Source organism: Neospora caninum, chromosome II (assembly GCF_000208865.1).
Source record: "Neospora caninum Liverpool complete genome, chromosome II".
Taxonomy (NCBI): Eukaryota; Apicomplexa; class Conoidasida; order Eucoccidiorida; family Sarcocystidae; genus Neospora; species Neospora caninum.
Genome location: NC_018387.1, coordinates 1,782,476 through 1,798,857, shown reverse-complemented (window position 1 = coordinate 1,798,857; position 16,382 = coordinate 1,782,476). Strand labels below are relative to the sequence as shown.

The following is a 16,382-nucleotide window of genomic DNA, read 5'->3' as shown; positions in this document are numbered from 1 at the left end:
TTCCATTTTCTTCCCTTGCCCGTCCAGGACTCCCAACCAGTCTCACACGAAAACCCCCCGCTGGTCTCTATTCAGCTGCTCTCTCCCAAACGTATCCTTTTGCGCCTTCTCTTTCTTCGTCTCATGCGCCTTCCTCTTCTCCGGTGCCTTCGCCTCTTGCAGCCTCGTGTGCATCCTTTCCCGCGAGTACGGTGACGAGAGAGGCATCCTTCGGTTTCCTTTTTCAAGGAAAGACTCAAGCGTGCGCTTCATCTCTTTCAGTCTCCGGCGCGTCTCCTTTTCTCTAATGCTGCGTGCCTGCATGGCCTCTTCTCCAGTTCGTCTTGTTCCGTGCTTCTTCCTCCCTGCTTCGCCCCCTGCTGACTCGCGTTCTTTCTCCTCGCCTTTCTTCTCTCTTGTCTTGACTCGATCTGCCTCGAATTTCCAATGGAAAAGACCTTCCACGCACATCAGCAGCGGGTGTACGTCCACGCAGGGGCGACTGTGTCTCTGGGTGTCGCTTTCAGTGTCTCCCTCTGTGCGCCTAGAGGATGTGTCTCCGTGTGCACGCATGTGAAGATCTCCAACGTCGCATGCAGTTGTGAACCTGAAGAGACGAAGTTCCGGAATGCTTCTCGGCGTGCTCACGAGAGATCGTACGCTTCATTTGTGCGACATTTGCTCCTGAAAACGCAGCTCACCGTGTATGGGCAAAACAGAAAAGGCACGAGGCGGCACAGACGCGCTCCTCTGGCCTGCCACGCACGAAGGCGACAGGCAGACGGTCGCCTTCAACTCGCTGACTGTTGAAAACACGAGAGCAAGGCCTCTTCTCGCGCGTCTCGGATAGGCCACTTTGGCCCTGCCGGAATCGCGTCGCGAAAAAAGGGAAGCTGCGTCTCCTTTCCCTAGGCACCTTTCCTCCCCTCATCAGACCTCCGTCTGCCGCATGTGAACACCCGTGCAAATACCTGTGCATGCTCCTTCGCCAAGGAAGTGAGAAGGAAACGGAGAGAGGAGAAACGTCGACAAAAAATGCAACAGTGCCTATACACAAACCTACTTGCTTACCCACATATCTGTGTGTCTGCAAATATAAATATATATATATAGGGTTTTGAACAAGGTCGGACGATACAAGAGCCACCGCTTCTTGGCGACGCAAAACGAAAGCCGTGGACCTCTAACAAGCCTCTCTCGGCCAGTCTTCTGTAACTATCTGGTTCAACACGAAAAGTATACGCGTATATGTGGGGCCAAAGAGGCGAGTTCTGCCGTTTGTGCATTTGACTCCTTTTCACCAGCGGCGCCTAAACCTCGGAAAGTCCAGTAGATGGATGTCTGGTCAGACAGCGGTGCCTGTGGTCACCTCGACACACGAGGATCTCTATCGCTCCGACTGTTCAGAAGAGGAAAACGCGAGTCTTTTTCGGCGGGTGCGACGCCGGCTCCGCACCATCTGCGGTTTCACGCGTCTGTACAAGAGACAAATTCACGCGACTGCACGCGCCTGCAGAACGAACCGAGGGCTTAACATGACACTTCGCCAAGGGGAGAACAAGGAGACGGAGTCGGCGAACGGCCAGAGAAGGCGAAGAAGGGACGAAGAGAAAGACGAAGACGTGGAGAAGAAGGGACGAAGAGAAAGACGAAGACGTGGAGAAGAAGGGACGAAGAGAAAGACGAAGACGTGGAGAAGAAGGGACGAAGAGAAAGACGAAGACGTGGAGAAGAAGGGACGAAGAGAAAGACGAAGACGTGGAGAAGAAGGGACGAAGAGAAAGACGAAGACGTGGAGAAGAAGAATCGACCACGAGAGGAAGCAGAGCACAGGCAAAAAAAGGAAGACGCGAAGGTGCAAAGAAGAAAAAAGCGAGAAAAGAAAAGCAAAGAAGAGAGGAAGAAGCGTCAAAGACACACAAAAAACAAGAGAAAAGGATGCACAGCCGAGAGAGGCAAGAAGGCAGACTCGCGCTCACGGCGGGTCTTGCGTTTGCCACTCCGCACCAGAAAGCAACAAATTAGTCTCCCCTGAGAGAAACAAAAGACAACCCCGAGCCATGCAGAGACACACGCAAAACCGTTCCATGATGTCCTTTCTTCCGGCTCTCTCTACGACGCTCTCCCTGAATGTTCTTTCGCCGCCTCGCTTCAAGATATGCGGAGAACCCAGAAAAACAGAGTACTTGTTCGCCTTCTCTTCCTGTTCTCTTCTTCGTCCATGTCCGGTGTCACCTGCGCGGCGCGTAGCCGCCGTTGATGGCAACTGTTTTTCTTCCGACACTTTCGCAGTCGACATCTCTCGCCTGGAGTTTTGCTTCGGCCCGCGCGTCTGAAAGCGCTGGGCCGCTTTCTTTCTGATTGCGAGGCGAGAAGAAACGTGCATCGGAAGAGCGAGGAAAGACGCTGAGCTACTTATCCGCCAACGTCTCGCTTCTCCATGTCCAGTAGGCCTTGCGTATTGGGTCAACTTGGGCGAGGCGATTGCAAATCTGAAACGAAAAGAAATACTGGAAACCCTGGCATTTGGGGTTCACGCGAGAGAGACACAGGGACGGTGGCAAGACGCCCGACGCAGAGAGGAGCGCGAATCCCGGAGAGGTCGTCACAAACCGAAGACGAAAAGCGATGGCAGACGTACAGGGGGGATGCACAAAAAACGAGAAACCGGCCCCAACTGCGTCTTCCATGTTCACGATAAACCCGCGTGAATGACGAAACTGGGAAAGACGCGAGATGCCTATGCGTCCACCCTCGGTCCTCCGACGAGGCCAAGGCACGATCCAGAGGCAGAGAAGGACCGTTTCCGTCCACGCAACGCAGGCTTACGCCATCGAGAGGCCGTGCGATCTTCATCCCTCCTTTGCGTTCTTTGGTAACGCCGAGACGCGTGCTGTTTCCACATTTCCCCTCCTGCTGGGGTCGCCCCTGTCGTCAGACCTTACCGCGCATGCCTCCGCCAGCCGGCGCCTGTCTTCGGCGCAGAAAAGCAGCACCTCGAGCGCGAATCTCAGCGCACCCTTCGCCTCGCCCCTGGGCCAGCAGCACGGCGCCTCCGCCTCCTCTCTGGGCCTCGCAGACGCGCCTTCTGTCTCGGCGGCTGCGTGGCTCTCGTGCCGCCCCCGAGCCGCGTCGAATGAAGGCTCACACGGGGCCGAAGAGGAAGAAGACTGAGAAGGAGACGAAAAAGAAGAAGGATGAGAAAGAGAGGAAGAAGAAGAGGAAGACGACTGAGAAAGAGAAGACGAAGAAGCGGAAGAAGACTGAGGAAGAGAGGAAGAAGAAGAGCCAGCAGGCTGAGAAAGAGAGGAAGAAGAAGCAGAAGGCTGAGAAACAGAGGAAGAAGAGCCAGCAGGCTGAGAAAGACAGGAAGAAGAAGCAGAAGGCTGAGAAAGAGAGGAAGAAGAAGTGGTAGAAGGCTGCTCCGGCGCTGCTGGACGGTGTATGTGGCGGTTTGCCACACGTTCACATACTCGGTGCGCAGCGCGCCGAAGAATTTGGAGGAGTCTCTCGCTGTTTATTTTCTCGTCGTCTGCATCGTCGCATTCCTCCTTTGCTTCGTCCGCTGATGGCTCATTGTCCTGGCCGCCTCCGTCTGCGCTGTCGACTTGGGCTGAATCTTCTCGGTCGCCGTCGATTTCTCGGAGCGCGGCAAGCGTCTGACTCGCTGCATGCAGGAGGTACCTACACGCTGCCTCGTTGCTTGGTTGTGCGCTCCAGGAGACGAGGGAAAAGCTGCATGCAGCGAAGCAAAAAGAAGAGAGGCAAGGTGAACAAAGACTTGGCTAGCGGCTTCGACGACAAAGGCCAACCGTCGGCAGCGACGAGGGATGCAGAAAGAGCCGCAGAACAGGCGAAGAATCGAAAACGTGATTGAGTTCAAATGGTCGGGTGAGAACGCGTCGCCAGTCTGGTTGGCGTGCGAGGTCGAGGGCCGGAACGCCGGGAAAAAGCGCGAAACTCGGCGATTCAGAGAGAAAAAAAGGCGACCCGACTTTGGCACGTGGGCAGTGCCCCACGAACGGAAGCCGGCGACGAAAGGGTGCGACGATCCACGATCGAAAAGCAGGCGCAGAAAAAGGAACAGCGCGAAAGTCGAGACCGCCCAGACGCGCACCTGCGACTAAGGAAGGATGGCGTTTTCGACACGAGAGACGATGCTAAAGAGGAAACAGAGAGGAGCACGACAGGGTCAAAAAAGAGAAACAGCGAGAACAAGGACGAGAGCGAAGGACAACATAGAGAACAAGGACGAGAGAGAAGGACACAGAGAGAACAGGGACGGAAAGAGGAGAGAGTACAGCGAGGAGGAAGGCGCTTTGCGAGAGGCACAGAAACGACGCAAACGCACCGAACTTCGGCCATCCACGTTTTCGCTTTGTGTCGAAGTGTCCGTCGCTCCCTCTCTTGTGCTGAAACAGCCTCCTGCACTCCGGGTCCCGGATCGCCTTCCGTCTTGTGCTGGTCCTTCTCCTGCGGGGCTTCTTCTCGCTCGCTCTCGTCGCTTGGGCTTCGCGCGGCCTCGTCTCGCGAGGCTGTTACGCGCCGTCCTCTTCTTTCGGCCTTTTCGCGTGCGAGAAGTTGTCGAAACATCCACGCGGAATTGTTGAATGGATCTGCATGTAGCCACTGCAGCGCCCAGGAAAAGTCTTCGGCGAGCGGGCGGGGGTAGACACGTCGAAGCCACACGCTGGAGACAGAAGGCAAAAACGGAACGGGCACTCGCAGACGAATGACGTTCTTTCTTTGTCCGCGACAGAAAAAAAGGCGAGAGTGGACGCCCCGAAAAAGGGGAAAACGAAACGAGGGGTGCACGCAGCGAGACGCTGACTTTATCCTGGCACGCCCCACGTCACAAACGTGCAAAAAAGGACACACACGGAGGCAAGAAAGAAGGGGGACGCCAGCGTGCGTTTCACACCGAACCGAAGGAGTCAAGTCTCGATTTTTTTTAAAACAAAACGGCAGTCGTCATCCGAGAGTAACTCGCGCTCCCGCTAATGCATTCGTGCATCGAGATAGAAATCCAGGGACACAGATTTAGATATCAATATACAGCTAGATATGCATGCATAGGTCGATACATGCAAGCACATATAAATACATGTATACTAGTGGGCAGGAATGTCTATATTTATCGAGAAGTAGATTTTCAGAAGGGCGTATGAAACGTAACTTTCTGTGTGCAGTATCTTGGCGGTTGCGCGTTGAAGTGTTCTGTTTGCGAACCTTCTTGAGGTCGAACAAGGCCGGCCTTCAAACGAACGTGGCGAGACGGGAGACAGGTGAAAAAGCGTTGCGACAGATTCGGCTACACTGACATAATTATCCGTGCACGGTTTGTACCCACTTGACTCCCCAGTTTAAGTTAACGAGTCCGTTGTGTACAGATTGCACCGTTACATTCAGGAGTTTGCCAACCGAAGGCGACGACGCATCGGAGATGGGAGAACAAACCCGCGGATTGCTCGTTTTCTAAGAATCGCTGAAAGGGCCCGTTTACCGACAGGCAGATGTGCGTGTGTCGACGACTTTCGAACCCCACGCGAGCGCTTACCGATGAGACCAAGCTGACATGTTTTTCGCGTCTTTGCGCAAGACGTCTGTTACGCTCTGCAATTCGTCCTCGCACAGCGCCGCAATTGCCTCTTTGCTTGCATCGCTCGTCTCTGCCTCGTCGTCTCCGTCCGTTCTGGGCTTTGTTTCCCGCATGCGGTCCAGCAGCCTCTCAACGACCCACCGTCGGTGAAACCAAACCTGGTAGTTTTTCAAGCTCGCCGTTGTCCAGTCGCGAACAAACTCTGGAGGGAAAAGTGAGAAACAGATGGTTTCCCTCGATTCAGGGCAACAGGAAAACGCGAAGCAGAGACTCGCCACGCCTTTCATTAAACGTGCGAACCGCGACACACACATACGCCTACACACATGCATCTCGATGCGCAGGCAGAGATAGACACCCATGTTTAAAAAGGTGGCTGTTATGGAAACCTGCAGATGCACAGACACATGAGCAGATCAGGATGTCCATATAGGCATACAATGAGGTAGATATGCAGTAATGTTTAGAGATACAAGCTCACAAGTAGATCTAGCAATGTGTCCACATGTATGTATCTATTTGAAGTCACAACTCCTTCCATAGCGAGACAGACCCGTCGACGTCGAGAAAGAGAGAGAACTCGGCAGACCTGTGCACTGAGCAGTGTTCTCATGGACGAGCGTTGAATAGATGCATGTACGGTGGAACCCGTTACACAGTTGAAAGGGGACTTGATCCAGACAGGAAACGCATTCGACGCTCGACGAAAGCACATCGCTCTTCGATGCGGTCGAGGCCTCGCTGTATCTCTGCATCGGAAAAAAGGCACGGCGCATGCAAACGTGTTTCCAGCTTTGTCTATGTTGTCTGACCTAGTTCAGCGAAATTGAGGAGAGACGGAAACTCGGTGAGCACCCGTCGCCTCAGCATCCAAACCGTGTAGCTGCCGCTATTCACATCCAGAGCCTCGGCCGTCTCCTCCAGGAGAACGGGGTCGAGTGTACGTACACCCGACTGGTAGATAGCATGCAGCTCATCGAAGCGTTTCCTGTCTTGAAAAGAGCAAAAGCAGAGAGAAACCCTAGAAATCGACACGTGAAAAAGGCCCCCACCAAGCATGGACTGACAACGACGGGTTCTCTAAAAGATGAGGGAAGACGAGAACGGAAATGATGAAACAAGAAACGCGAACGCGAGACACCCTGTATGTTCCTTGCTTTTTCTGATTTGTTCTTTCTCTGTTTCGGCGCCTGTCTTTCCCTCTCTTGTTATCTTTCTCCTGTTTTGCCGATCTGTACCGTTCTTTCTGTCCTTCTCGTTTGCTACCACTGTTGACAGATTCTGTTCGGAGAGCGGCTCTCCGAAACCGTGTGCTCTCTGTTGAGATGCGGCGCTTCCTCTCTTCAGCGCGGACCAAAACCGTTTCTTCCCTCGACCTTCCTTTTCATCTTCTTCTCGCGCAACTGCCTGCGTCTTCTCACCCTCTGGACGGCAAGAAATCGCTGCCAGCCCGTCTCCAGGTTGCACCAACCGACCCGCGGAACCGCCGCGCCCTGCCTTGGCCTCTCGACGGTGACTCGAGTTCCTCATTGCGAAGCCCAGAGGGAAGAGAAGGCGAGTGGCGAAATGAGGAAACAAAGCGTCTCCAATCCCTCAAAATGAAAGCCGGTCCGTGACGACGTGGGGAAAGACCATTTGCGAAAGTAATCGGACTCGCTGCTCTGCGTGTGTCTCGAAAGCACGTGCTTCCTCCAATTGTCCTCTCCGTTCTCTTTCACACCTTCGCCTCCTGTCTACGTTTCCGAGATGGCTTCTCCGGTGGTCTCTCGGGTTTTTTCGGCCGTTTCTTGCCTCTTTTCTCTCTATCATGTCCTTCTGCGCCCGCGTTATCTGGCCGGAAAGCCTGTGCGAACGACGAATTGCGTCGAGAAGAGGAAAAAAACAGCGCCACAGAGGAGTGACGGCGTAGGCGACGACAGCAACACCGCAAACGGGGAGAAAGCGAGAGGAAAAGAAGCAAACGGCAGCGCGTACACCCCACAGGGTCGCCGAAACCAAACGCGACGGTGGAAGGCGAGAACAAGAGGAGACAGAGCGAGAAACCATGAGAGAAAGAGGAAAGAGAACGCGTTTCGGAGGACAAAGAGAGACAAGCTAGCGAGCGGTGCGCTCAATGCCGCGCTACAGTTGACAGAGTGAAGCGAAAAGGCACCTGCATCTTCCCCTCGCTTTCCTGTCGAGCTTTTTATTTTCCAGGTCAAGGCAGAAACTCTCTGTCTTTAGAAAACCACAGGATACTGCCATGCTTTTTCGTTTTCTCCCAGGTTTGAATCCCTGGGAGGCTGGCCAGAGCCTTCCGCACCCGCGCCTGCTGCATGGCCTTCCCCCCGCCTCGTCCGACTCCTGCATGCGCTGGCAACACCACCTCAACCGCGCCGTGAAAGTGGATATGGGGGAGAGAGCAACCTGGAGAGAAATCTCCTTCGTCAAAAATGAAAAGCCGAGGAACTTTGTGCCCGGTCGAGCAACAGGACAACACCGCGACAAATCGAGACACCGCGCCGGTTGTGCATGCAGCTTCTTTTTCGCCGAAAAGCGAGGCGAGAAAAGAGGGCGCAAGACCCGATCTCGAGAGCGAGTGAGGGGAGACCGTCGGAGGTGCTCGGTCGAGAAAAGGAGGGAGTGTCTCTGGAGAAAAAAGCGTGCGCTGCTTGGTGCGATTGAAAGTGGAAGAGGCGGCGGCAAACATCGAAAGTGGGATGAAGGAAACGGGCGTTTCGTGTTCGAAAAAGAAACAGTGTGTCTTGTTCTCTGCTCCGAGCGCAGTTCGCGTCGAAAACGCTTTCTCCCCTCTCTCTAGACACACACACACACACGTCACCCCCTTTTCCACGTGTGTATTCTCCATCGGACCAGAAAGCAAGAAGAAGACGGTTTTCAAACAGCTAGAAGCTTGGATTCGGTGCCAGCGTACAAACACTCTGCCCGAGACGCAATTCCGTTCGATTGTTTCCTCTTCCCGTCTAGGGTTTTTCGTCTCCACGTCCGTCTTGGTCTCGTTGTCGCTGTGTGCTGAGGGACAGCGTCCCGTGATTGTATTGTTTTTTCCCCTTCTCCGTCCTTTCCCCCGGTCGTCGCAACTTCATCTTCTCTCTCTGTCACTCTCTTCTTCCACACGCTCTTCCCTCGCCATTTCTCCGTCTCGCAGAGACACCGGTCGAGAGACTGTCCCCGTCTTCCGCTCGCATCAGAGAGAGATAAAACGCGAAAACAGTTCTCGCGTCTGGAATTCACTCTCACGCACCGCCTAGCGTGTCTTTGTCGTCTCTCGTTTCCATCTTTCACCAACCAGGCATCATGAGTCACCTTCTGGTAAGTTGTCCTCTCTCGGCCGTTTGAGCGCTTCAAAAGCCGAGCTTTCTCTCGGCCATTCGTCGATACGACGCGACACTCTTTCCGCTCTCGTCCTTCCTTCTCGCCGTCTCTCGATTCGTCTCCCCATTCTTTTCCTCGTCTTTTTCCCCTTCCTCTCCCTCTTCTCCGTGATCCCCTCCCTTGCCCGTGTTTGTGTGCACGTGCTGTTTTTGATGGTAAGAACCGAGAGACCGCGAACTGGTTGTTCTCTTCCTGTCAACCTGCCTTGGTCTCCACGCCTTCTTCTGCCCTGTCCGTGTTCTCCTTTGTCTTGGCTCTCAGCGTTTTTGCCTGTTCTTGTGTCACATCTTCGTTGCTCCTGCGCGACGAGCCGGTCCGTTCTCCGTGCAATCTCTGTGTCCCTCGATTCTCTTGTCCACTGTCGTCCTCGCTCTCTCGCCTCTCCCCGTCCCCGATCTCCAGTTTTTGAGCGTCTGCCTCCTAATCGCTACCTTGTCGCCCACGTTTGTCTCTCCTCTCTTTCTCCCCCCTTCTTCTTTCCTCATTCTCTATTCCCCTCTCGCCTTTGCGCGGTTCCTCCACCCGAAACTCTCTTCTTTCTTCCGACTCAGCCTCGGGTGATAGTTCCCGAGTCGCTGCGCGTTCTGGTGGACTGACGCCTGAGTTTTCCCCTTTCTGCTGCTCGTCAGAACGCTCCAATCATCCTTTTGAAGGATGGCGTGGACACCTCCCAGGGGCGCGGACAGATTGTCAGCAACATCAACGCCTGCCAGGTCATCGCGGACATCGTTCGCTCTACTCTCGGTGAGAAAAACAAAGTCCAGCACATTCCTCCTACTTCCTTTTCTCGTTCTGCACAAACCTTCACATGTGTGCTCACGTCTGTGGAGTAGCATTGTCCTAGTCCCGTGTTGAACTTCAAGCATACATGTATAGTAAATGCATTCGTTTTGTTCTGGTTAAACAGGGCGGTTGCTTTCGTGGATACCGAACGCGTCTCGCTCTGTAGCGGTCTGTGTCCCCAATGGCGGACTACCGAGGGAAGAGCAAGTCTACAAGCACAGCAAATTGCTGTCCGTGAACACGCCGAGTTGTTCTTGGTGTCTGGGGATGCCTGGAATCTGGTTTTTCCCGGACGTCTGGGTTGTCTTTCTTGGCAGGTCCCCGCGGCATGGATAAGCTGATTCACTCAGAGAACGGCGTAACAATCAGCAACGACGGGGCGACGGTGGTGTCTCTCCTGAATGTCGTGCACCCTGCGGCCTCGCTGCTGGTCGACATCGCCAAGGCCCAGGACGACGAAGTCGGCGACGGCACAACCTCCGTCGTTCTCCTCGCTGGCGAGTTTCTTGAGGCTGCAAAAACGTTCATCGAGGGTGGGATGGCTCCACAAATCCTCATCAACGGCTACAGAACTGCATGCCAACTGGTAAACTCCTCGCATAAATATGTATATGTAACATATATATACATATATGTGCCTATATGTATATATATATATATAGATGTATTGATTCTCGAGAGACGAGTTTGTTCTGTTCAAATGCATGTAATTCTCTGCAGATGGTTACATGTATACCTGTGGATAACGAGAGCTGTGGATGAAAAGGCACAGGCTCCTGTCGGGAGGTTGTCTGTTGATATGAGGTGTTTTCTAGTGTCCAAGTTCTGGAGACAGCAAAAAACTTCCTTGAGAGAACGGTCCGTGTGCTTTGCAAAGGGGCGTAAGCATGCAGAGAAATCTGAGGAACTCCCAGACAATTTCTGCGCGTGTGGGTCGTGGGCAATGCATGCAGAAAACGTCCCTCGGCAAACAGCCAGAGCAGAGACTGAAAACGTGCAACTGCATATATATATATATACATACATATATACATATATATATATGTATACATGAATGTGTGGATATATGGATAGATGTGTACGGTTTTTTTTACGCGTTTTTGCGTGTTTGTATTTGTGATTATTTGCATGTCTGTCTTTTTCGGAGTTCCGCGTATATGCCAGGACGAGGGGACAAGTCCTCAGCGACGTTTTCTGTGCGGATGTGCGCGAGCGATGCCTGGTGCTTTTCTCTTGGATGCCTGATTTTTTTTTTGCATGATTCGACTCTCAGGCGATCGAGAAGATTCGGGAGCTCAAGGTTGACCTTTCGAGCACTCCTCCAGAGTACGTTCCCAAACGTTGGTATTTTCTCGTGTGTTTCTCTGCATGTGGACATGCAGATGCACGCCTACATCTAAACAATGCTACACACCGATAGATATAGGTTTATATGCGTGTAGAGAGGAATCTACACATCCATTTGCAGGCATTAATGTACAGACCATATATATATATATATATATATATATATACATATATATTTATAGGCCTGTTTGAATACACACAGCTACAAATGGTTGTAGTCAGGAATGCGCCCGCCGGATATACAGCAGCAATTTCAAACACGGGGTCACATGCTCGTGTCTGATTTTGGTAAGTTCGTGTCTATGCCGAGCTGTGTGTCGTTTTTTAAGGTTTGTGGTTTTCTGTATCGAATCTTCAGCTGCTTTCTGCCGTCGATGAGGTTGGTGATTTTCGTGTGGTTTTTTGCCTCGACAGCGAAAAACGGTCCCTGCTGGAGAGATGTGCGCAAACGACGTTGAACTCGAAACTGGTTTCTGGCCACAAGGACTTCTTTGCCAAGGTGAGTTTTTTCTCGCTTTTTCCAGTGTCTGCAGAGCCAAATGTGTGTCGTCGGTCGACCTTGTGCCTGCTTCACCCTCAATCTCACACCCTCGCATGCATCTCTTGCTCTCAGCTCCAACGCCCCGGTTTTCTTCCCTGCGTTCTCGCTTTCTCTCTCCATTTCTCTCACCTCTCTTTTTCTCTCTCTTCCTTTCATCTTTTTTCTCTGATCTGTCTCTCAGCCTCTCTTCTTCTGCCCCTCTCTCCCTCTCTCTTTTTCATATCTTTCTCTCTTTCTCTTGTCTCCTTCTTTCCCTTCTTCACGTCTCTCTTTCTTTTTTTCTCTCTTTCTCTCTTGTCTGCTTTCCCTTGTTTCCTGGAATCCGTCGAACCTCTGCCTCTCCTCTGTTCTGTCTGCGTAGATGGTGGTGGACGCCGTTTCGATGCTCGACGAGTCTCTCGACAAGGAAATGATCGGCGTGAAGAAGGTCACAGGAGGCTCCTACACAGACAGTTTCGTCGTCCAGGGCGTTGCCTTCGCCAAGACTTTCTCCTATGCAGGCTTCGAGCAGCAGCCGAAGAAATTCGAAAACGCAAAGATTCTCCTGCTCAACTTGGAGCTGGAATTGAAGGCCGAGAAGGAAAACGCCGAGATCCGCCTCAAGAATCCTGATGTGAGAAAAAACTTTGCTCAGGCACCAAAACGAAAGGGCGAAAGTCGGCCATCGTCGAGAATTAGAAAAAAAGTCCAGCAAGATGTGACTTTTGAAAGCGTTTCTCTCTCAGACACGCCGGATAGCTCCCAAAGGACGGTATCTTGGGATTCCTTCATCCGATTTGTTATAGCCAAGTCGCTTTCCTAAGGATTCGCGCGATCTCCGCTTTTTCCTAGTACCATTGGGTTCTCTTTTTTGGTTACTCAAAGAATATCTGTTCGGAATTTTCGGTAGTGGTCGAGGGTGGACAATGCACCCGCCATTAAGTCCTCGGTTGATTTTGTTGTTAATCCGGAGGCTACTTTTTGGTAGAATCCCAAGGTCACAACCTTGAGGGAGACAGTGGCAGGGGGAACGCGACAACGCGGCACGTTCTTTGCGATTCGCAAGTCCACTCTTTGTGGCATTCTGGACGGTTGAGTAGTCTGTGCGCGAGTCTTCAAGGAATCTTTGCTTCTTTGCGCCTTTCCCTCTCCACAGGAATACCAGGCAATCATCGATGCGGAATGGGACATCATCTACGAGAAGCTTGATCTCATCGCCGCGACTGGAGCGCAGGTGGTTCTCTCTCGCCTACCAATCGGTGAGCAGGCGTGCCTGAAGCTAGACGCCCTGTTACACAGTATACAATGGGATTCCTAGGCGGATGCAAACTACTTTTTTCTGAGGAGTGTCTACAACGAATTGGACTACTGATTTCGATCTTGAATATCCAAGTTCGGTTGTGTTAGAGCATGGTTAAGCTGTTGTGGAAAGTAGAACCAACTGAACGCCATGTAGTAGTGTAACAACGATAGTCCGGGTTTCCTGGTACAAACGTGCCCAAACGAGAAAAGTACCTTCACGAAGTTTATGAGTCGGCTCTATGCAGACGCACAAACTCCTCCGTGGAAACGCTTGCACACAGGCAAACGCGCGTTAAAAGATCTGAAAAACGACACGTAGAAAAGACCAGCCAGCAACGTCAAGTGCACTCCGCGTACACCAATGCACACGCCCCAGAACCTCTCGTATGATCTTTTATACGCGTAAACCTAAATACATCTCGATGCACAACTATTCATATACATACATCAACAGTCATATATACGTATATAAATGTATCTTGGGTATATCGATATACGGCTGCGGTTGTATCTTTTGTGTGGGTTTAAAGGTACGGCAAGAGTACACAATCTCACGCCTCGACCGGTGCCTTTCTGTGTTTTTCAGGAGACTTGGCTACTCAATACTTTGCCGATCGCGACATTTTCTGCGCGGGGCGCGTCGACGAGGGCGACATGAAGCGCACGGCGCGAGCGACCGGAGCAAAAATTCAAACTGCAGTCAGCAACGTCACTCCCGATGTCCTTGGTAGGTCGTGTCTCGCGTTTTGAAAAGAGAAGGCGAGAACGGAGATCTGCGCCGCGCTGAATTTGCAGAAAAGGAAGACAGTGCTGCACACGCCTCGCTAGTCCCGAAGCCCCTACGCGCGAATCGGAATTCGTACTGCAAATCCTGCCTCAAACCGTTGTCTTTCCTCGTCTCTGTACACAAATCGTCATATGTGCGCACCTCCATATATATGCATGTAGTGTTCGGTCTTCCTGTGCAAGTGTCTCTTTCGATTTGAGTGTATATTTGGTAAGGGCGAAGTTTTTATCGTGGGTCGGAGTGCGCGTTTCGCGTGTGTCCGAGAACAAAACATCGTCTCTTTTTAAAGCATCTCTGTTTCTTCCTGTTGCCTCTTCGGCTCCGGTCTTTCTGCAAAGACGATTTCAAGTGAGCGTCGCGTCTCGCTTCAGGGCGTGGTTGGCGAGTTTGTTCTCTCTTTCGCATGAGCTGGTTCTCCCTTTCGCATCTGCGCGCGTCTTCGGCATGCGTTTTCTTCTCAGGCATGTGCGGCGTCTTCGAGGAGCGACAGATTGGCGGCGAACGCTTCAACTTGTTCATGCACTGCTCGCAAACTCAGTCTGCGACGATCATCCTCAGAGGCGGTGCGCCGCAGTTCCTCGATGAGGCCGACCGCTCTCTCAATGACGCAGTTATGATTGTCAGAAGAGCGATGCAAACGCAGACCATCGTGGGAGGCGGCGGAGCTATCGAGGTACGGAAACGCCCTCAACACAGAAGACACATAACACACACATGCATACCATCATAAACATACTTTCGTAATGGATACAACGCACCTGTGTATAAAGAGAGACGACTGTTGACGTCTCTCGTGCACAAATCCTTTTCTCTGTCGTGCAAATGTATTATCGCATCCCCTTTTTTGTGCATCTGGCACGTTGTGGATTCGTCTGTTCGCCGGTCGTTCAGATGGAATTGTCCAAGTACATTCGCGACGTGAGCCAAGGCATCTCGGGCAAACAGCAGCTCGTCATCCGCGCGTTCGCGCGCGCTTTGGAATGCATTCCCCGAGCCCTCGCGACAAACGCCGGGTTTGACGCCACGGACATCTTGAACAAACTGCGCCACAAGCATGCGCAAGGAAAAGGTAGGTGGTGCACAACCTCGGGACAGAAAAGGCCTTCGTCTTTCGAGTCGCAACTTTGATGACTCAACGCATGCACTCCTGAAAGAGTTGAAGGAAGCGACTGCGTTTCCTTGCGGGCCCAAGGCGGCAAACCATTCTGTTGAAATCCATCTTGCTTTTCGCTTAGTCCGTCCACTGGGGTGGTGTAAGTCGTCATCAAAGAACGTGGGTGTCGAAACTTTGAAGAACTGAACCAGTCTGGAATCATAAAGTAGATGGAAGCTTCCGCCCCTGGACGATCGAGTGAAACCGTGGGGTCCAGTGCTAGGTTAAAAGCCGGATGTGACAGAGGGAGTGTTGGAGGCGTTTCGCGTCGACCAGGCGACGCTGCGATGCTCAGCCATACACCTGTATGTTGAGCAAAATCGCGCGTTTCCTCTCGTGGCTCTCGGCACTCCTCTTCCGTGTGTTTTTCCACGTTTCTACTTCGGCGCGCGGGTGCGTCCCCCTCGCTTTCTCTGTGAGAGCTGTTCCGGGGTTTTCGGCGAAAAAGGAGTGTATTCGTTTTCGTTCTTTGTTGCCTCAGGCGAGACGCAGTGGTTCGGCGTCGACTGCATGAACGGCGGCGTGTGCGATGCGATGAAAGAATTCATCTGGGAACCTGCGCTCGTGAAGGAAAACGCCCTCGCTGCCGCTACAGAGGCAACTTGCATCATCCTCTCCGTCGATGAAACGATCAAACAACCGAGTCCAAATGACAAACGCGGAGGTCCCCAAATGCGCATGCCTCCGAGAAGAAGATAATTCCGGCGCCCACTCAATAGACGCAAAACACGCTGGCGCCAGAATTCCGCAAAGGGACAAACCGTGCACACATCATGGAGCCTACCCCACACGCATGCCATGACCCCCGCATCTTTACACATGGTCATATATATATATATATATATATATATATATATATTTGTATCTATATGCATCTAGGTGTGTAGAGGCATATTTTGGCGAGTCGGTGTTGGACAAGGGTTGGGCGCTCTTTTGAGTGTGAGGAAAGGGATGGAGGAGAGTTTCTCTGGGAAGTGTTTCCCTGGATCTTGGTTTGAATTCTTTTTCTTTTCTTTCTTTTGTCTTTTCTCGTTCCTGCGTCAGTCTGCATGAAATGTGCTTCTGTGTGGAACACAGATCTTTTTTTCCTCTTGACAACAGTCTCGCGTTTGCATCGCTGAGTCGAACCTCGTTTTCGCATTTTCACTTCTTTCTTTTTGTCGAAATCATCTTTTCCTCTTCTCGCAATTCCCCCCCCCCCTCTCCTCTCGCTCTTCGTTGGTCTCTTCTGCGCCTTTTGGCCTCTAGGCGCGGGAGACAAGGACGTGCCTTGAGCGCATCTTCGACGCAGAACAACGGCAGCCCGAGGCAGCCCTTTTTTTTCGACACACCACACCAGATGAAGAGCTGCAGGCGAGTGTCTGTGCAAACGTGCTTCAGGAACATGGCGAGAAAAGGTTCTTCCCGCTCCAGCACACGTTTCGCCACAGTGTCCTTTGTGCGCGTTTGCGCACACAGTCGAGAGTAGAGACGAACGTTTCCATCAAACAAAAAGCAAAGCGACAGGAACGAGCTGGGGAACGCGGGGCGAACAGCG

The 16,382-nt window shown here is 52.3% G+C and overlaps 2 protein-coding genes across 2 annotated transcripts; one reads left to right on the top strand and one right to left on the bottom strand.

Moving 5' to 3' along the window:
* Positions 1-2,390: 2,390 nt before the first annotated feature.
* Positions 2,391-7,108, bottom strand: NCLIV_006520 (hypothetical protein; the record flags this gene model as incomplete). The annotated part of the gene is made up of 6 exons (XM_003880162.1): positions 2,391-2,471; positions 2,925-3,714; positions 4,331-4,669; positions 5,537-5,780; positions 6,391-6,570; positions 7,000-7,108. The coding sequence occupies 6 exons, from the start codon at positions 7,106-7,108 to the stop codon at positions 2,391-2,393; spliced, it is 1,743 nt and encodes a 580-aa protein (XP_003880211.1).
* A 1,767-nt stretch (positions 7,109-8,875) lies between these two features.
* Positions 8,876-15,544, top strand: NCLIV_006510 (putative TCP-1/cpn60 family chaperonin; the record flags this gene model as incomplete). The annotated part of the gene is made up of 11 exons (XM_003880161.1): positions 8,876-8,890; positions 9,583-9,697; positions 10,054-10,322; positions 11,010-11,062; positions 11,498-11,582; positions 11,986-12,237; positions 12,760-12,862; positions 13,492-13,632; positions 14,154-14,365; positions 14,584-14,761; positions 15,327-15,544. 11 exons carry the CDS (start codon positions 8,876-8,878, stop codon positions 15,542-15,544), a joined length of 1,641 nt encoding a protein of 546 aa, XP_003880210.1.
* Between the last annotated feature and the right edge of the window lie 838 nt (positions 15,545-16,382).